This window comes from Thalassophryne amazonica, chromosome 13 (genome assembly GCF_902500255.1).
Source record: "Thalassophryne amazonica chromosome 13, fThaAma1.1, whole genome shotgun sequence".
Classification (NCBI taxonomy): Eukaryota; Metazoa; Chordata; class Actinopteri; order Batrachoidiformes; family Batrachoididae; genus Thalassophryne; species Thalassophryne amazonica.
In genome coordinates, this window is record NC_047115.1 from 66,982,895 (window position 1) to 67,004,537 (window position 21,643).

The 21,643-nt window shown below is 44.5% G+C and overlaps 1 protein-coding gene across 1 annotated transcript in view; it reads right to left on the reverse strand.

The window, feature by feature from the left end:
• Window positions 1-21,643, reverse strand: part of LOC117523024 (sodium/potassium/calcium exchanger 3-like) — a 325,317-nt gene that overhangs the window by 27,408 nt on the left and 276,266 nt on the right. The window contains exons 12-14 of the mRNA XM_034184439.1: window positions 18,434-18,594; window positions 8,967-9,207; window positions 7,705-7,871 (exon numbers count right to left, since the gene is read on the reverse strand). Coding sequence (XP_034040330.1) covers window positions 7,705-7,871; window positions 8,967-9,207; window positions 18,434-18,594 — 569 coding nt within the window. The remainder of the gene's footprint in view (window positions 1-7,704; window positions 7,872-8,966; window positions 9,208-18,433; window positions 18,595-21,643) is intronic.

The following is a 21,643-nucleotide window of genomic DNA, read 5'->3' on the forward strand; positions in this document are numbered from 1 at the left end:
ATCAGTGCTTCAAGTAGTTTGGAAATCAGGAAGCAAGCAAACAGAAACTTCCTTGAGCAGAAATGCCAGATTAATGCATTTTTAATTGATCAGTATCAAATTAATGAAACCAGTCATCACATACATGAGTGTGTGTTGTGTTTGCTTTGCAATAAGGCCTGCGTCAACATATTTCATGATGCTTCAAATACGCATCAAGTCCATTACTGATGAACAGCAAGTGTGATATGACCTCTGTCCCGGCCTGAAAGGGATTTCCACTTTTATTTTCCTCCAGGCACATAGCCAGAGGGGGAAGTCAACCCCCCCCCCCCCCCCAGAGTAAAGGTCCACTTTTGATGAAGAAGAGAATGAGAATTCTATTTGTCTGAGTGCCATAGTTTAATATTTAAATTATGCACAACGTAGACATTCTTCAAATCTGTTTACTTTTTAAAACTAAATAGTAATTTCAAACAATAAGAAGCAACTTGGATTGAAGACAAAAAATGTAATTAATAATAAGTTAAATATAGTAAATCATGCAAATGATTGCAATTAAATATTTTAATCCATTGACAGTAATAATGCGTAAATGCCATTTACTTTTAATGTCATGAATTTTTTTGTTGCCGTTAATGCATCCAGCTTCTGTGATCCTTGACCTGCTCCGTGTGGATGACAAACAGAAACAAAGCTTCTTGAGTAGAAATGCTCAATCAAGGTATTATTTTTGATGGATCTGTATCGGATAAATTAAACTTCAGTCACAAAATACATGCGTGAGTACTGTCTCTGCTTCACTAAGTGTGGTGTGAAATCCGAAACAGTGTGTCACAAACAGTGTCTTACTTTGTTTTATAAGCACAGGCTTGTTGAGCTACCACGGTAAAAATTCAAAAAGCACACATCACTTTGAATATACGCACAGTCTGTTACTGATGAACAGTAAATGCAATATGACCTTGTTCCGGGCTAATCAGGTAGAGGTTTCCACAAAAACTAAATTTTCTTTAGATGCATAGCCAAAGAGGGGATTCAAAATGCACCCCCCCCCCCCACCCCCACCAACTGTTAAAATAGAGGCACACTATTGAAGACATTTAAAAGACACTTTTAATATACAACATTAAGAAAAATAATGATGATATCATCAGTCAAACAACATTATTACTTTGTTTTAGTTTTACTACTACAATTCTGCACTAAGTGGAATTAACGAGCCATTAAAAATCTGCTTTCTGAATTTGGCACAAGCTGACAGGGGCAGGTTTCTGTGGCAAGAGCGGCGTTGAGAAATGTACACTCCCTGTTGCGCACAGTCGCTTCACTCTCTCTACTGTGGTCAGCTTCCACATGGATCCAACAACTGCTGTGTCAAAATGAGCAATGTGAAATCTATTTGTAGGGTCATACTGTCGGGTCATAACCCACAGCCGTATCTGATGTGCATTTGAACCAGAGACATGTGCAGGCAGGCAGGCAGGCAGGCAGGCAGGCAGGCAGGCAGGCGCGCGCGCACACACACACACACACAGACACACAGCCCAAGTTAACTCGTAAGTGCATACACTCACACACTCTGGATCAGTCATGCTTCAGACACATGGTGTAAGTTGGTTCCACTCTGGTATGGGAAAGCAGTGCATGATAACCGCTGAAGGGGTTCCCCCAACCAAAATATGCTGCTCCACAATCTGCTTACATGCCCTGCTGGGCTTAGTGTCATTTCTATAGCAACCAATGTAGATCAGAGCTAAATGAAGAGTGGCACAGGACACACAGATCTAGTCACTTGCTATATATCACATGGACGGTCAATCAGTGAGATCAGTTTTGCCATAAATCTGATATGAACTAACTGCCTGAACAAAGTCTATGAGTCAATGGCCATCCATCACAAATGGAGCTACCCATCACCATCATATCATCAGAACTCTGCACTTGGAGTTAATCTTAGATGGCTGGATTTGCCTTTGCATTGACTCACAGATTCCAGAAAAAAAGGAAAATCTTGAACAGTGATAGGACCACCAAAGTTACAGATAATCATCAGTTATGCTTTGGATCTTTGATGGCATTATCAGAAGTGACAGAAGCTGGCCTATACATACACTACAACAGCACTGTTTTATTTTTAAAATTGCTGTGGTAGTGCAGTATACATAGCACAGAAAAACGGGACTTCCATTCATTCAGGTATTTTCAGAACCAGACCTGTTTCTGTGCAATAAAGACTTGACTTGGCGCAGAAACTGAAAAATAAAATATGTAATGGAAAGTGCAGCCATCACAGGAATTGCATGGATGAAAATGCAAATAAACTAACATTTTAGTATGCTTCAAAAACAAAAGGTAAATGTACTTATCGTGAGAATGTCAACATAGTCTGTATTCATCTACAAATAAATGAGTGATCCTTATATGTATCTGTCATCATGCTGTAATGCGTCTCTCACGTGTCAAAAATGATGCATTAGGTACGCATGATCACCAAATTATTGCAATACTGCCACTTGTTGTAACTGCTGACTTGTGTGGCAGTTTGCAAGTGTTTGTGATTGTAAAATGTGTTATGACACTTTTGAATAAACACTTCAGAACCATGTTTGCATGATGATGACAGTTCACTCCATGGATCAAAGAAGGGTTCATGAGCAAAGCAACAAGATGTTGTCCCATCTGTGGCCGCCGTGGAGACAAACTCGGGGTGTGTGCGCCCATGGATACCACTCTTTCAAGAGGGTAAGCATAATTTTTCTTTTGGCTGCTCCAGTTCAAGGTCTCAACAGCGGATTTGTCACCACTCCAACCAAATTCACTACAGAACTATCATTTTTCTGATCATATATTCCAAAGGGTGCACTTGGTTGGCATTTTGCAACAGGTGAGTGTCATACGTGCTGGTCAGTGTCATGAAGTGTCTCTCTGTGTGTGTATGTGTCCAGCTCTGTGGGTGTATGTAATAACATCCACATAACACTTTTGACGTAAGCCTCATGATTAAGTATGACAGAGGTGACACCGCAGAAGGTACGAGGATGCTCAAAGTACAGTTGAATTTCAATTTATTTTCATTTATATAGCGCCAAATCACAACAAGGTTGCCTCAAGGCGCTTCACACAAGTAAGGTCTAACCTTACTAATCCCCAGAGCAACAGTTGTAAGGAAAAACTCCCTCTGAGGAAGAAACCTCAAGCAGACCAGACTCAAAGGAATGACCCTCTACTTGGGCTATACTACATACATAAATTACAAAACAATTCACAAAACGAACATACAGGAAATGTTGCCGGTGCACAGGATGGTTTCTGGAACAGACATCACACCCATCTCTGGATGGAGCTGCACTTCAAACAGAGAGAAAAGAAAAAAGCAGACTCAGGCTTCAGAAAGACAAATACAGTGTCATTTGTCAGCATTAAGCAACAAGAAAAACAGAAGAAATACTCAGGTGATCACCGGCCACTAGCCCTAAACTTCACTAAAAGACCCAGAATTTAGATAACGTTGAGGTTGCGGCACGCTCCGTTACCTAATAAAATTAATTAAAAGAGTAAAAAGTGTAGAAACATACTATGCCAGTATGCTAGCCAAACAAAAGGGAAAATAAGTGCATCTTACAACCCCAATTCCATTGAAGCTGGGATGTTGTGTAAAATGTAAATAAAAACAGAATACAATGATTTGCAAATCCTCTTCAACCTATATTCAATTGAATACACCACAAAGACAAGATATTTAATGCTCAAACTGATAAACTTTATTGTTTTTGTGCAAATAGTTGCTCATTTTGAAATGGATGCCTGCAACACGTTTCAAAAAAGCTGGGACAGTGGTATGTTTACCACTGTGTTACATCACCTTTCCTTCTAACAACACTCAATAAGTGTTTTGGAACTGAAGACACTAATTGTTGAAGCTTTGTACGTGGAATTCTTTCCCATTCTTGCTTGATGTATGACTTCAGTTGTCGTATTTTGCGCTTCATAATGTGCCACACATTTTCAATGGGTGACAGGTCTGGACTGCAGGCAGACCAGTCTAGTACCCGCACTCTTTCTATGCTGTTGTAACACGTGCAGAATGTGGCTTGACATTGTCTTGCTGAAATAAGCAAGGACATCCCTGAAAAAAACGTTGCTTGGATTGCAGCACGTGTTACTCCAAAACCTGGATGTACCTTTCAGCATTGATGGTGCCATCACAGATGTGTAAGATGCCCATGCCATGGGCACTAACACACCCCCATACCATCATAGATGCTGGCTTTTGAACTTTGCGCTGATAACATTCTGGATAGTCTTTTTCATCTTTTGTCCGGAGGACACGACGTCCATGATTTCTAAAAACAATTTGAAATGTGGACTCATCAGACCACAGCACACTTTTCCACTTTGTGTCTGTCCATTTCAAATAGGCTCGAGCCCAGAGAAGGTGGTGGCATTTCTGGATGTTGTTGATGTATGGCTTACGCTTTGCATGGTAGAGTTTTAACTTGCACTTGTAGATGTAGCGATGAACTGTGTTAACTGACAATGGTTTTCTGAAGTGTTCCCGAGCTCACGCGGTAAGATCCTTTACACAATGATGTCGGTTTTTAATGCAGTGCCATCTGAGGGATCGAAGGTCACGGGCATTCAATGTTAGTTTTCGGCCTTGCTGCTTACATGTAGAAAGTTGTCCAGATTCTCTGAATCTTCTGATTATATTATGGACTGTAGATGATGGAATCCCTAAATTCCTTGCAATTGAACATTGAGAAACATTGTTCTTAAACTGTTGGACTATTTTTACACGCAGTTGTTCACAAAGTGGTGATCCTCGCCCCTTCTTTGCTTGTGAACGGCTGAGCCTTTCAGGGATGCTCCTTTTATACCCAATCATGACACTCACCTGAATGTTACAATTAGGTGTTCTTTGAGCATTCATCCACTTTTCCAGTCTTTCGTTGCCCCATCCCAACTTTTTTGAAATGTGTTGCAGGCATCCATTTCAAAATGAGCAAATATTTGCACAAAAACAATAAAGTCTATCAGTTTGAATATTAAATATCTTGTCTTTGTGGTGTATTCAATTGAATATAAGTTGAAGACGATTTGCAAATCATTGTATTCTGTTTTATTTTACATTTTACACGACATCCCAACTTCACTGGAATTGGAGTTGTAAGTCTGGACTTGAAAGTCTCTACAGAATCTGCCTGTTTTATTGAGATCATTCCAAAGAACAGAAAGCGATAAGACAAAGCTCTGTGACCCACAGACTTTTTATTCACCTGAGGGACACTAAGTATTTCTGTACCTTGAGAATGCAAAGCCTGATCCGGTACGTAGGGTTTAATTAGGTCAGCTAGGTACGGAGGTGCCAGTCCGTGAACAATTTTATAGGCTAGTAGCAGAACCTTAAAATCTGATCTCACTGGGACAGGAAGACAGTGAAGAGATGCCAAAATGGGTGTAATGTGGTCAAACTTTCAAAATGCTGCTGCCAGAGTGTGTCAAAACTCTGCCAGCAGCATTATGAAACAATTGGAGACCCCTAAAACTGGACTGCGGTAAACCAGAAAATAGAATATTGCAGTAGTCCAATTTAGAAGAGACAAACGCATGAATCAGGGTCTCAGCATCAGCCATAGACAGGATGGGACGAATTTGCGCTATATTTCGCAGGTGGAAGAAAGCAGTCCTCATAATATCTCTAATGTGGAGGTCAAAAGACAACACAGTTCCAAATACAAATGCTGCAATACTGAGTGTGCTTCTGTATGAAATCTGAGATAACACACACTATCAGATACAGACGGACATAAACAGCATCTGACAACGGCCTTCCAATGAAAGATAGTTAAAAACAGTTTGTGGTTTATAAACATTTTTTGAACATTAACAAAATTCTGTGGGTGATATCACACCGAAGTAGATGACAACCTGTGACACACAAATAGCTTTGGTGTTAGTAACTTCACAGCCTACAGCTGGAAAGAAAGCCACCGAGGTCATCAACCCATGTACAAACAACATTAGCCTTTGAAACAGCCAAAACACTTCACACAAGTCTGAATCAAACTCAACAACCAGCCAGGTAAGATTTAACTAAGTATTTTAAGACCTCTTTTTCTATTTTCAAGGAAAGGCCGCTTTTTAAAAATCATAATTCACAGAATTCTGTCTGCATGAGATGTGATATGATACAGCCAAATTATGACACATACAATGTTGTAATTGAAATTAACATTTTTTGTTGCTTTAATTATAGATGATTATAGATTTTGAAGGCGATGCACAGAGGACGCCGGGCCATTAAGGCTTGGGGCGCACATTGCCATTTAAGTTGTGGAAAATACTGCTGTAAAGCTGGGTGTAAAGGGGATTGAATTATGTGTTCATTAGGCATAGGCGTGATTGGTAATTTGAATATGATATCAATCAGTCAGAATGAAACCTCTTTCCCTTTAAACTGCACTGTGTTGTGTGTAGCACTGTGGTTTTGAGCAAATGAGAGGATATCTAGCGTGTTAACAGGCTAGTGCCAACTGGTACAGAGCACAGCAGACAATGGTCACCAAGGCTCCCAGGGGTGAAACAATGCATGCGCAAAGTCAGGTTTTGCACTCACATGTCCTTGAATGGTTGTTTTGAATTCACTTTGCTATTTTTTTTAGGCATATAAAGTTGCTTGTCTCTGAGAGAGAGAGAGAGAGAGAGCACTCTCGTTAATGTTTTTTTCTCTCCTCTCCCTCCCTGCTTATTTTTTTTTTTTTTTTTGCATACAGTGCCCATAATGCGCTGTCATGTTAATATGACATAATTTCAGAGGCTGATGGGGAGGGAATAGTTGTCTGCCTGAGTGGTTACTGTCCAGGCCCCAAGGCGGATTCCTGCAGCACCAACACAACACCAACACATACTCCCTGACCAGACCTGACCTGTTGCAGGTGACTGACAACAATATGTGCATGCAAACAGAGTGTAATAGTGTTGTGAAGGTGCTTATGTACAGCACTGACTAGGCTGGTGGTCTGACGTGCAAACGCTTTATGATGGACAAACTAGTGCACCAACTTTGTGCCTGACCACACCTCCTTTTTAGACCAACACCCATATGTTTGCAAGTGGCGCTGGGTTTAAAACGAGAAGCATCTTGGTTAGAAATGAGCAATGACACTTGCACTGGAATTTGTGCTACTTTGTGCTGCTTAGGGAATCGGGTCCATAATGCTGAGCACATGCTTCAAAATATATCTGCCAACATTAGCCAAAAATATGAAAGAATTTGGTTTCATCAGCACAAACATATTTTAATTTAAAAGCCACTTTGCCTGATCTTGGCTACAAATTTGCGCATGTATTCACATTTTTAAACTTGACGGAACAGCATTACTTCCTCGACAAGACTCTCTGTATTTGTTTTTCCTTATACTGTACAAAACACTCAACTGACTGGCTGATATGATAGTGATTACACACCATGTGCGGTTATTTCTATTCCATGTCATCCAGACCTTTTGTGCAAACTGTTCCTGAATGTACATGAATCAAACTGGCAGGTGCATACTTTCATTCATGCTTTCTACTGGTTATTGCACTTGTATTGTTAAAAAAACTGCAGTATGTGTGAATTTTTTCACCCATTATTGGAGGTTTTGAGGACATAATTCAGTGCATACATTCCCTCCCTTAATTTATCTTGATCTATATTTGCATCAGACTCCCAGTTCTCACCATCCAGACCATAATGTAGGAGAAGGCGGCGATCCAAAGGGTGGAGGAGATGAAAGACAGCATGAAACAGTTCTCCCAGCGAGGTTTGGAGCAGTTGGGGATTGTGAAGTACATGAGCAGACACAATGGCCAGGCCAACAGCCACTTTATCTTCTTAAACCCCCCGGCTGCCAACAAACGAGAACAGATACTGTTACACTGTGCACACATCATGAGTATACGCACCGTATGAACAAGAAGTTTTTCTTCTTCTCCAGCCACTTATACTCAACCAAAAATTTTATCAACAGAATTTACAATATACAAATTAACCAATTTTAGGTTATAAGAATATTTAATAAAATGTCCAAAGTCTCTGAACAATAATAAGGGCCCCGTCACACTAGAGCATGAATGCCGTACGAATCACACAAATTAGCAAAACAAACAAAAGTCATGGGACAAACAATTAAAGCAATCCGAATGGCAGTCATACAACTGTGTACAAATGCCGTTCCATTAGCCAGAATGTGGTTCAGAGCAGACTCAAATGATTCGTGCAGGTCACATATGCAGCACGCAAATGCTGAAAGCTCTCTCTCTCTCTACAACTCATAGCTGTCTGTCTGCTTCAAAACATGTAACAGTAAGGCACTAAAATCTATGATTTCAGAATTTACAAATGTTTTTACCTGTTAAGCTTTATTCACTATGCCTGCAAAAATATGTTAGCGGTCTAAAAGTTATGAGAACTAAATTTAACAGAAGTTAATTGGTCCGCTGATGGTTTTTAAAGTTAGCTGAAAAGCTAATACGCTAACAATACAGTTAGCATTGCTAAGTAGTGGTTAGCAGATTAGCGGAACTGTGCTCACCACTGCACACATCCATTGACAGTGCACCTCATGTGTCAGAGGATTCATCTGAATTATCATGTTAACATGGCTGTTAGACCCCGTCCACACGGCTGTAGTGTGCATCAATGCATCACGGAGATACACTGATGCACAATGCCTGTGATTCACATGATGATCGTGACTTTGCAGTTTACAATATTTCCTTTGTATACACTGAACATGCAGGGGGGTCCGGCTCATCAGGGGCACAATCGGGATGTGTCAATGTGATCTTTATTAAATAGAACATGTGAAATTTCAGCTACAGCTTTCACATGGGGAATTAGAGCATAGATTTCATCTGTTTTCTTCCATTGTAGTCCTTCAAAATAACAAATTTATTATAGAAAAACAATAAATTGAGTCAGATCTATCTAAATCAGGTACCTGGGCACTGAAATGGCACAAATGGGCCTTCTCCATCCTCTTCCTCTTCCTCTTCATCGTTCTCATTATTCTCATTGTCCTCATTTTCGGTCTCATTGCCCATCTCTCTGTCGTCACGGCGAATGCTGACTCTCCTGTCAGCTCCAGACAGCCCGTTTTCTATACCCCGCCTACTTCCCCCTTTCACCGTAACATCAGAATCACCGTTGGTCAAAGTCCGTGTGTTGATCAGACGCTGCCGCTGTATCATGCAACACACAAAACAAAACAAGTACACAATAAACACACCAACAGACACAATTACTCATATTCAGGTGCAGTGAGCTTTTATTATTTCATTTGTTTAGTGCGTTGATTCCTGCGAAAAGCCCTATATAAATAGTTATTTTAAATGAAAAATGTGTGTTTTTTTTCAGGATACACATAACCCCAGGAGTATTACTTGCAGGACCTCCAAAACAAGTAAAAACAAAAACAAATGAACAAACAAAAAAACATGACTTATACACTAGAAAATATGGTAATACCTCCAATTCCAAATGGTGAACTTCATTCTTAGGCTTTGTGTCCATATAGCATTTTTTCTGCATGGCAAAATATTGTTTCAACTGCTCTAAATGGAAGTGCCTTGAGTAAAAATGGCCAAATTTGATGTATTTTTCCAAGAGTGCTTCGCTTTTTTTGTGGCTGCAGCAAGCACTTTAAGTTGAATATCCCTGAACTTTTCAGAAAAGCAGTGTAACCTCAGCCCTTTGCCTTTTTAGGAAATAAATCAGATGGACCAAAACCCGTCATTCTCAAGGATGGAAAAGAGTCCTTTTGTTGTTTCTGACTACAGTCAGCTGATATGTCACACAAAATCTATCACAATAGAAACAAAAAACTCTGACATTCTTATGCAAGTTTCTTCATACCCTCTCAATGTTTTGAGTGACATGGAGCTTTATGCTACGTTTACACATAGGCACGATGCGTTAGGAATATCATTTTCCTGTCATTCATGGCACATTTGTGACATTCGTAACATGACTTAATGCATCTGAGCAGGGTTCTTAACAGCACGTGTCGGTTAGTGACATTTGTGGAGCTGTTGTGTGGGCCGCTGAAGAGGAGGTACTGCTGGCCCACCACCACCAGAGGGCGCCCTGCTTGGACTGCGGGCTCCAAGCACGAAAGGGCGCCAGACCTAGAAGAAGTGACAGCTGTCATTCATCCCCTGCACCAGCTGTCACTCGTTCATCATCATCACCACCATAAAAGCCGGACTGCAACTCTACCTCCTCGCCGAGAAATCGACTACCATTCCTGAGGTAATCCTTCTCTGCAGTATTCGGATTAATCCACGTTTTGATCTCTGTTTGCAGCCGTTTATTCCTGTGGGACAGTTTTGTTGGAGCGGCGTGTTGTGGGAACCGCGACGTCTTCGCCTCCCACTCCCTCCAGATAAGTGACTGACAGGAGCTGCTTAAGTGTATGATTGGAGGTGGAGGTGCTCCCTCCCATCAGTGTTGGACTGTGTATTACTGAGTGTGCGGACTCACACTCACACATCCTGTTTTTTGCTCTCTGCCAGCAGTACCAGGGTCGACAGTCGGGGACTGAGGCCACCTGGGGATTCGGGACTTGGCGGCTCCGGTGTTCTTCAGACCGTTGGTGGTGGAAGCCGTGTGGAGTACGGCTTCTCTCTCGTCGGGGGGGGTCTCCTATCTTCGAGCCTGCCACACGTCACCTGGTGCTAATTGACTGCGCAGATTTTCTGTATCTTTTCGTTGTGTAGTGTCACAACATTAAATTGTTACCTTTTGGTTTATTCATTGTCCGTTCATTTGCGCCCCCTGTTGTGGGTCCGTGCTACGACACCTTCACAACAGGATTTCTCGGCCATCGTCATGGACTCCGAGGGGCGTCAACCCGAGTTTGAATGGCCAATGGAAGAGCCAGGAGCGCAGGCGTCAGCGGGAGGCGTGTTGAGTGAGCTGCAGCAGATCTTAACCGCCTTCACGGCTCGGTTAGTTTCTGTGACCGAGCAGAGTGTCCTCCTTGATCGGAGGGTGGAGGCTCTCACCGCCAGGGTGGAAGCACGCGATCAGGGCGCTGCTGCAGCCACTCCTCTGGCTGGTCCTGGGCCTGTATCAGACTGGTCGTTCAACGAACCCCCCCACCGTCCCCTGAAGCATACATAAGCCCTCCAGAACCGTACGGGGGCTGTGTCGAGACATGCGCGGACTTCCTCATGCAGTGTTCGCTCGTCTTTTCACAGCGCCCTGTCATGTACGCATCGGACGCTAGCCGGGTGGCTTATGTTATTAATTTGCTTCGAGGAAAGGCACGCGCATGGGCTACGGCACTTTGGGAGCAGAATTCATGGCTCCTAACGTCTTATACTGGGTTTGTACGGGAGTTCAAACAAGTGTTTGATCATCCCAACAGAGGCGAGACCGCTTCGAACGTGCTGCTGTCAATGAGACAGGGGCGCCGTAGCGCAGCCGAGTATGCAGTCGACTTCCGCATCGCGGCAGCGAGGTCCGGCTGGAATAACGTTGCGCTCCGCACCGCCTTTGTAAATGGACTGTCCCCGGTTCTTAAGGAGCACCTACTGGCTAAGGAGGAACCGCGGGATTTTGGCGGGCTTGTCGATTTAGTTATACGCTTAGACAACCGTTTAAATGAGCATCGTCGGGAGCAGGCCGGGGGGCGTGACCGGGCACGAGCCGTCCCTCCCCCTTCCGGTTCCGACAAGGTGACGTCGTCCCCACGCTTCACTGCCAGAGAGCTCCGTGTGGCTACAGCTCCCCCTGCTGAGGAGGCTATGGACACGAGCAGGGCCAAATTAAAATCAAATATCAGACAAAGGAGGCTGGCCCGCGGGGAGTGTTTTGTCTGCGGCTCTTGCGAGCACATGCAGAAGGACTGCCCTAAAACGGTCAAACTACAACGCCCGTCCATAGAAACTGGGCTAAGGGTGGGTCATAAGACGCACGCGGGAAAACCCCGTAAATCTGCACGAATCCCAGTAACAATCCTTTGTGGGGATTTTACCCTTCACGCCCCAGCACTGGTAGACACGGGGTCTGAAGGGAATCTGCTGGACAGCAGATGGGTAAAGGAAGTAGGGCTCCCTCTGGTGGCTCTGCCGGCACCATTGCAGGTGCGAGCACTAGATGGCACCCTGCTTCCATTAATCACACATCAGACACAACCAGTGACTTTGGTTGTGTCTGGGAATCACAGGGAGGAGATAGTGTTCCATGTCACACCATCTACCTCCCGAGTGATTTTGGGCTTTCCATGGATGGTGAAGCACAATCCCCGGATTGATTGGCCGTCTGGGGTTGTGATGCAGTGGAGCGAAACCTGCCACCGGGAGTGCTTAGGATCCTCGGTTCCTCCCGGCACTACGGCTAATGAGGAGGTCAAAGTTCCCCCCAATCTATCGGCGGTGCCAAAGGAGTACCATGATCTTGCTGACATTTTCAGCAAAGATCTGGCGCTCACTCTTCCCCCGCACCGACCGTATGATTGTGCCATCGATTTGGTCCCGGGCGCTGAGTACCCGTCCAGTAGACTGTACAACCTCTCACGTCCGGAACGCGAATCAATGGAGACCTACATCCGGGACTCCTTAGCTGCCGGGCTGATCCGAAACTCCACCTCCCCGATGGGTGCTGGTTTCTTTTTTGTGGGCAAGAAAGACGGCGGACTCCGTCCATGCATTGATTACAGAGGGCTGAACGAGATCACGGTTCGCAATCGATACACGTTGCCCCTGTTGGATTCTGTGTTTACGCCCCTGCATGGAGCCCAAATTTTCACTAAATTGGATCTTAGAAACGCGTACCACCTGGTTCGGATCCGGGAGGGAGACGAATGGAAGACGGCGTTTAACACCCCGTTAGGTCACTTTGAGTACCTGGTCATGCCGTTCGGCCTCACCAACGCCCCCGCGACGTTCCAAGCTTTGGTAAACGACGTCTTGCGGGACTTTCTGCATCGGTTCGTCTTCGTATATCTGGACGATATACTCATCTTCTCCCCGGACCCTGAGACCCATGTCCAGCATGTACGTCAGGTCCTACAGCGGTTGTTGGAGAATCGGCTGTTTGTGAAGGGCGAGAAGTGCGAGTTCCACCGCACTTCTTTGTCCTTCCTGGGGTTCATAATCTCCTCCAAATCCGTCGCCCCTGATCCGGCCAAGGTTGCGGCGGTGAGAGATTGGCCCCAACCGATAAGCCGCAGGAAACTACAGCAGTTCCTCGGCTTTGCAAATTTCTATAGGAGGTTCATCAAGGGTTACAGTCAGGTAGTTAGCCCCCTGACTGCCCTGACCTCCACCAAAGTCCCCTTCACCTGGTTGGATCGGTGCAAAGCCGCGTTCCAGGAGTTGAAACGCCGGTTCTCGACTGCACCAGTTCTGGTGCAGCCTGATCCTGATTGCCAGTACGTAGTTGAAGTGGACGCCTCTGACTCAGGGATAGGAGCCATGCTGTCCCAGAGCGTGGAGGCTGATAAAGTTCTCCATCCTTGTGCCTTTTATTCCCGCAGGTTGATCCCAGCTGAACGGAACTATGACGTCGGCAATCGGGAACTCCTCGCGGTGAAGGAGGCTCTTGAAGAGTGGAGACACCTGCTGGAGGGGGCGTCGTTGCCCTTCACGGTTTTCACGGACCATCGGAACCTGGAGTACATCTGGACCGCCAAGGCAAGCCCGCTGGTCTCCAGGCAAGCCCGCTGGTCTCTGTTCTTCGGACGCTTTGACTTCCAGATCACGTACCGCCCCGGGACCAAGAACCAAAAACCAGATGCATTGTCCCGGGTGCATGAAGAAGAAGCCAAAGCGGAGCTGTCGAACCCCACCGAGACCATCATCCCCGAGTCCACTGTCGTGGCCACCCTCACCTGGGACGTGGAGAAGACCGTCCGGGAGGCCCTGACAAGAAGCCCGGACCCGGGGACTGGCCCCAAGAACAGACTATACGTCCCACCAGAGGCAAGAGCTGCCGTCTTGGACTTCTGTCACGGGTCCAAGTTGTCCTGTCATCCCGGAGTGCGCAGGACCGTGGCAGTAGTCCAGCAGCGCTTCTGGTGGGTGTCCCTGGAAACCGACGTCCGGGACTACGTCCAGGCCTGTACCATCTGCGCCAGGGGTAAGGCGGATCACCGGAGGACGACGGGACTCCTCCATCCTCTGCCAGTGCCTCATCGCCCCTGGTCTCATATCGGCCTGGACTTCGTCACGGGCCTCCCGCTGTCCCAGGGCAACACCGTGATTCTCACGATAGTGGACCGGTTCTCCAAGGCGGCCCACTTCGTGGCCCTCCCGAAGCTCCCGACGGCCCAGGAGACGGCAGACCTCCTGGTCCACCACGTCATGCGGCTGCATGGGATACCGTCGGACGTCGTCTCGGATCGGGGCCCCCAGTTCTCTTCACAGGTGTGGAAGAGTTTCTGTAAGGAGCTGGGGGCCACCGTAAGTCTCTCGTCCGGGTACCACCCCCAGACCAACGGCCAGGCAGAGCGGGCTAACCAGGAGTTAGAGCAAGCCCTCCGATGTGTCACCTCCGCGCATCCGGCGGCCTGGAGTCACCATCTGGCCTGGATCGAGTATGCCCACAACAGCCAAGTTTCGTCTGCTACCGGCCTCTCCCCTTTTGAGGCATGTTTGGGGTACCAGCCCCCATTGTTCCCGTTGGTGGAGGGAGAGGTCGGTGTGCCATCGGTCCAGGCCCACCTCAGGAGGTGCCGCCGGGTGTGGCGGGCCGCCCGCTCTGCGTTGGTAAAGGCCCGGACAAGGGCTAAGGCCCATGCGGACTGCCGGCGTTCCCCGGCCCCCACATACCAGCCTGGGCAGGAGGTGTGGCTTTCGACCAAGGACATCCCTCTGTGTCGACTCCCCTAAATTGAAAGACAGATTCATCGGACCATTTAAGATCCTCAAGATCATCAACCCGGCCGCAGTGAAGCTTCGACTCCCGGCTTCACTGCGGATTCACCCCGTCTTTCATGTTTCCCGTCTCAAGCCACACCACACCTCACCCCTCTGTACTCCGGGACCGACGCCGCCTCCTGCCCGGCTCATCGACGGGGAGCCTGCCTGGACAGTCCGCAGGCTCCTGGACGTCCGTCGTAAGGGCCAGGGTTTCCAATATCTGGTGGACTGGGAGGGGTATGGACCTGAGGAATGCTCCTGGGTGAAGAGGAGCTTCATCCTGGACCCGGCCCTCCTGGCCGAATTCTACGCACGACATCCGGACAAGCCTGGGCGGACGCCAGGAGGCGCCCGTTGAGGGGGGGGTCCTGTTGTGTGGGCCGCTGAAGAGGAGGTACTGCTGGCCCACCACCACCAGAGGGCGCCCTGCTTGGACTGCGGGCTCCAAGCACGAAAGGGCGCCAGACCTAGAAGAAGTGACAGCTGTCATTCATCCCCTGCACCAGCTGTCACTCGTTCATCATCATCACCACCATAAAAGCCGGACTGCAACTCTACCTCCTCGCCGAGAAATCGACTACCATTCCTGAGGTAATCCTTCTCTGCAGTATTCGGATTAATCCACGTTTTGATCTTTGTTTGCAGCCGTTTATTCCTGTGGGACAGTTTTGTTGGAGCGGCGTGTTGTGGGAACCGCGACGTCTTCGCCTCCCACTCCCTCCAGATAAGTGACTGACAGGAGCTGCTTAAGTGTATGATTGGAGGTGGAGGTACTCCCTCCCATCAGTGTTGGACTGTGTATTACTGAGTGTGCGGACTCACACTCACACATCCTGTTTTTTGCTCTCTGCCAGCAGTACCAGGATCGACAGTCGGGGACTGAGGCCACCTGGGGATTCGGGACTTGGCGGCTCCGGTGTTCTTCAGACCGTTGGTGGTGGAAGCCGTGTGGAGTACGGCTTCTCTCTCGTCGGGGGGGGTCTCCTATCTTCGAGCCTGCCACACGTCACCTGGGTGCTAATTGACTGTGCAGATTTTCTGTATCTTTTCGTTGTGTAGTGTCACAACATTAAATTGTTACCTTTTGGTTTATTCATTGTCCGTTCATTTGCGCCCCCTGTTGTGGGTCCGTGCTACGACACCTTCACAACAGGAGCATGTTTTTGGCTGCCAAAAATAATCTTCCATGAATGTCATCCTCGATTCGTGGCGTTCGGAACTGAGTGTGTCGATTTGTGGTGATTTGTAATAGAGCGTGACAGCATTTGCAGTGTATTCTTGATGGTTCATCCAAGCGCTCCGGAGGCATCCTCAGGTACTTCTTACCATACCAAATTTATTTATAAAGCACTTTAACACAACCACTGCTGACACAAAGTGCTGTGCACTGAAACATCCATTAAAACACATTTAAATAAATGAAAACGAAGTACAATTTAAAAACAAAGGGTGAATCTCAATTCTACCCCTTGGCCCTTCCCCTCCGTTTTGCGCGGGCATGAGAGACAGAGGGGTGTCTCAATTCTCTTTTTGGAGCGAGGCGGAGGGGTAGGCGGAGGGCTTCAAACCCCTCCGTTTGGAGTGAATCTGGATGCACACTCCGTTCGGAGGGATAGGAGGAGCTTACCGATGTCTCCAAAAAAACAAACATGGTGCTGAAAGAGCCGCACAAATTAAGTGGCTTTCATTACAAATTACGCTGTTTAGAAAGTTATAACTTGCCAAAAAACTTTACAGGCAGTTGCCCATGACAGCAACGTGTATGCTGCTGGATGCATGTTACGTATATTGTTGTTCTGAAGAATATCGTAACTTCGCTCGGGCGCTGAGGCGTTATAATGCACATACACACGAACGCTACGATAAGACACTTTTATATCTCACAACGGAGAAAATCATGATAAAGGATAAGCACGTTAATTTGTATGTTCATAAATCTCTGCATAATAACGATCCCTGCTGTTGGATTTCAAGGTCTGTAACGTGTGTGTATTTTGTAAACAAACAGGGAGCCCTGAACACACTCAGAAAATGAGAAGTTTCATCAATGGGAATAAGTTGGAAAATATATACACACACACACATATATGTGTAACACATAACCTGATGTCCTAACAGACTGCTATTATTTGTCAAGGAAATTTCTAAAGGAAATAGGGCTGGATGCAAAAAATGGGAGAATTTGAAAAGAAATATAAGGTTAACAGAACGAGATGCAGCCCAAAATATACATACAGGTGCTGGTCATATAATTAGAATATCATGAAAAAGTTGATTTATTTCAGTAATTCCATTCAAAAAGTGAAACTTGTATACATTCATTGCACACAGACTGATATATTTCAAGTGTTTATTTTAATTACTAATTAATTAATTAATAATCAATCAATTAATGATTAATCAAACAATATTATTACTATTATTGATTAATTATTATTAGTATTATTAACATTAATTGCTACTTAATTAATTATTAATACTATTAATTATTATTATTATAAATGACAAATTAATTACATTAATTTACATGACATGATTGCGATGCATCAAAGAAATCTGTGACTTCTATTTCTTTGCATTTACGCAGAAAGGCAAGAAAATAAAAAGAGAAAACAGGCTACTGCAACAAGTTGCGTTTCGGTTGCCATGTTAACAAACAGTGAAGACGGCAGTTTGACACGGGCAGTTTTTTTTTCTCTGAAGACGGAGGGGTGTCTCAATTCATAGGGCTACAGGCATACCCCTTCGCCTTACCCCTTGTTTTAAAGGGGTAGGCGTAGGGGTAGGGCCAAGGGGAAGGGGAAGGGGTACAAAAGAGAATTGAGATTGGGGTAAGTCTCTTGAGCTCCATCTCTGTGAGACGGAGCTCCCTGGAGATGAAAGCGGAGTGACCAAAGTGCTGTCTCCTCTTGTGTCTGAGCCACTCTTGCACCCAGATTCTTCTGGGTCTCCTGCGCATGACAGTACATGCTTCCTCCAGTCTGGCTCTCTCCGCCTCCTCCTCCTCTCTGCGCAACATAGAGCCAAGCTAAGCACGCAACCACAAAGTTCTTCTTTTGCTGTTGATTTATCGGGATATTGTGGAGCAATCTAGAGAGATTTGAACTGTTCAGCAGCTGATGTAGAATGACTGGTGGGTGTATGTGGAGCCATATATACCAAATTTGGTTGATTTCCAACATTTGTGACAGATTCATGACAGAACGTGAAGATTTGCAATGGTGCGCAACAGCGTGGGACAATATTCGTGACCATGCGTAATGACTCGTGATGATTCTCCAGGGATTCGTGCCATCATTTGGAACATGTAACAGGTCGCGACACTTCACGACGGTGCGTGAGGCCTCTGCCCCGAATCATAAAATTTAATTCAAATTTGTAATCCTCTTTCACAAATTTAGATTTGTGGCATTTGTGACGTGTCGTTATCATGTGTAAATCCAGCATTAGGCTGGAAGCTCTGTATGCTAAACACTGCAGCCTCTGCAGAAATCAGTTTTATTCACACTAGTTCAGTTGAAATACAGCTGTGTGTCTTGACCTCAGTGATGAGCATCCGCGAAGCCATGGTGAGTCGCGTTCTGGGGGAGAAGTGGCTGGTGATCATAATCCTCATGCCGGCCTCAGAGAAGGACAACTGATGGGGGTACGCTGACAGCAGCTCATCCACCATCAGTACGGAGGGCTTCCTGTGGTGGTTCGCTACACACACACACACACACACACACACACACACACACACACACACACACACACACACACACACACACACACACACACACACACACACACACACACACACACACACACACACACACACACACGTCTATAATCACATATACACTTCATACACATTTCTGAAAAGCACAATCTGATGTAAACAGGAGAGAGAGTCTTAAACAGCAGCGTCTGTCAGTCTGCACAGATCCAAAACAACTCAAAGCTGTTTTGGGGGCACAATTTATAACTTTGTGACTCAGCGTTCAACAGCTGCACTACCCTCAAGTGGAGCAGGGTGCATGTTTTCCTTCCAGTGCATGGTTACATTATTTAATCTTTGAAACAATGATGGATAAAGACAAACAGCAACGGTGATAACTGAACAAAGGAAAAAAGTCAAAAAGCCAAAAATGGTTGATAAAAGGTTGACAAAAGATCCCATCACCGAAAAGCCTGCAAATCAAGCTAACTCAAACAGAACTTAAAATGAAATTTGTTGACGTCTGCGACGTCAATGAAGTGTTAAACTCGATGCATTAAACTAAATCAAAAGGAAACATTTAGGATTATGTGACCAAAAGTGGGATTAAAACAGAGTGCGGCCAGCCTTGATCTCATTTCCGCTATACTTGTGGGTGCGAAATTTTGTTTGTCTTGATAACAAGTTTTGTTTGTCTGTCTCATGGCGCGTCTGTACCTTGTTGTACACTTTATCTCTGATAGTACTTGGCCTGACGAGTACCTCTGATAAGTCCATGGCATCAGCCATGGGGAACTGTCTGTGTCAGACGAAGGCTACTCCCGAAGACATGCATCCGCAGGCCAGCCACAAACAATTGAAATGTGAGTAAATAGTTAATGTAGTTGATAAAACATTCTTAACGCTATTGTTTCTGTATGAAAATGTTGAGTTTTCATTCCAAAAATGATACAAGGATGCAGGGGCGTAGCACCAAATTCTGGGTCCTAGGTACTAACCATATTGAACACCCCCCCCCCCCCCAATGTTATGTTCTTTTTTATTAACGCAAACACAAAATTTCTAATGCGTAGTCAAACCAGGTCTAAATCATGTATACCTTAGATCACACCTGGGAGTCAGAACCCTTTTTAAAGGGGAGCAATTTGGGGGAGCAGTATTGAGTTGGGGGATCTGGGGGACAAAATTGCACCATTTTTCTAGAAAATGGTGCAATTTGGTCCCCCAGACCCCCCAACTCAATATAACTAGCTTTCAAGCTCACCTCTCTTTTCAAAGAATTTGGTTAGCAGCTGCTTTCCCTCATGTAGTTTTATTTTATAGTATATTTTATTTCAGCCTAAACACTAAGGCTGCAACTAACGATTATTTTACTAATCAGTTCATCGGTCGATTATTTTTTTGATTAATCGTTTTGTTTTGTTTTTTTTCACTTACATGTGAGTTTTGCCATTCTTTCTTTAACTGAGTTATTATTAAAAGGCCTTTATCACGCAACATCAACGTTTGACCTTGTAACAAAGTTACGATGTTATATTCTCGTAAAAACATACCTTGAGTAGTGTTTTGTTTTATTTTGCACATACATACATCACCGACACACCACAAAGAGATTTCCATCAGGTTTAGATGCCTACAGCAACTATCTCAACCACTGACAACATATTACAGCAAGAGTCCACAATAGTATTTTAAAGGCCTGACGAAAGTGTAATATGTTATATTTAATAAGATATTTTCATGAAAAAAGACACAAATGTGCAGTTTACTGCATTTTATTTTTTTCTTGTGTAAAAACACAGCTTAGATGTGGTTTGACCAAAACAAATTGTCATTAAACTTAAATAGTAGGGATGAAGTGGATGTGTTCACAGGAAACAGTTATTTCTATATTTATTTATTTATGTTCATTCTTAGTTGGTTTAATCTTTTCTGTTTTGTTTCATCAGATTCTTTTTGTCCGTTTCTCTAAAACTGTACTGTGGCATTATTAGTTATTATTACTATTATTGTTGTTGTTGCTATTATTATTATTATTATTATTACTGATATATAAATAAAAATAAATGAATAAAATATTACAATTTGTAATACATTTGACTCTTTTATGACAACAAACGCTGAGCCATGCATTATTATACAGAAAACAAATGTGCTGACAGCTGCAACAGCTTAATGCTAACTTTAACATTGAAAATGCCACAGACAAGCTACCGCGTTAGCATCGGTCCTGTTTTTAAGTTATAAAATACATCTATCAACTGTTTCAGAAGACCATAACAGGTCAGATTAACATAAAAAGGTAAATATTACTCACAGACATATGCTCTTTGGGGTTTTATTGTGGAAAAATTAAGATTAAGCGAAATAAAACACTGAATCAACAAAGCACCAGATCGAAGCACTACTTCGATCTGCAAATCACTGCTTCGATTGGTTCAAGGTTCAAAGCAAAGCCGCGCTGCATAAACTGTTAATTTATTTGGAAGAAACGAAAAATTTGCGGTAAAACAAAGTTATTTAACAACTAATTGATGACTAAATTAGCTGACTATTTTCCTATTTTAATAATCTATGACTACAAATACAATCTTGAGTACAACTATTTTAATAATCGGTTAAATTGATTAGTTGTTTCAGCACTACTAAACACCTCCTCTTTCTGTGAGATCCCGTTTGGGATGTGTGTATGTGTGGCAGCGTGCCACTTGTGTGCCTGGACTAAACCATTGTACAACTGTGCAGGGCTGGGAAGGGCCCTCAGAGATCTTTCAATATTATTGTTAGAGCAGAATTTGCAACATTTATACATTCATTCTAATTATATTCTTTTACAACATGAATTGTATGGACATTAATAACATGCAACACAAAAATGTATTTAATTGTATTGTATTTAAATGTATTTATTTTTTTGTGGGCCCCCATGCTCTGGGCCCTGGATACATAGTACCCTTTACCCCCCCAGTCCGACGCCCCTGCAAGGATGTTTCATTCAGCACGGCGAAGCTGTATTTATTGTTATTGATTAATTCAGATATCGTTGCGTTT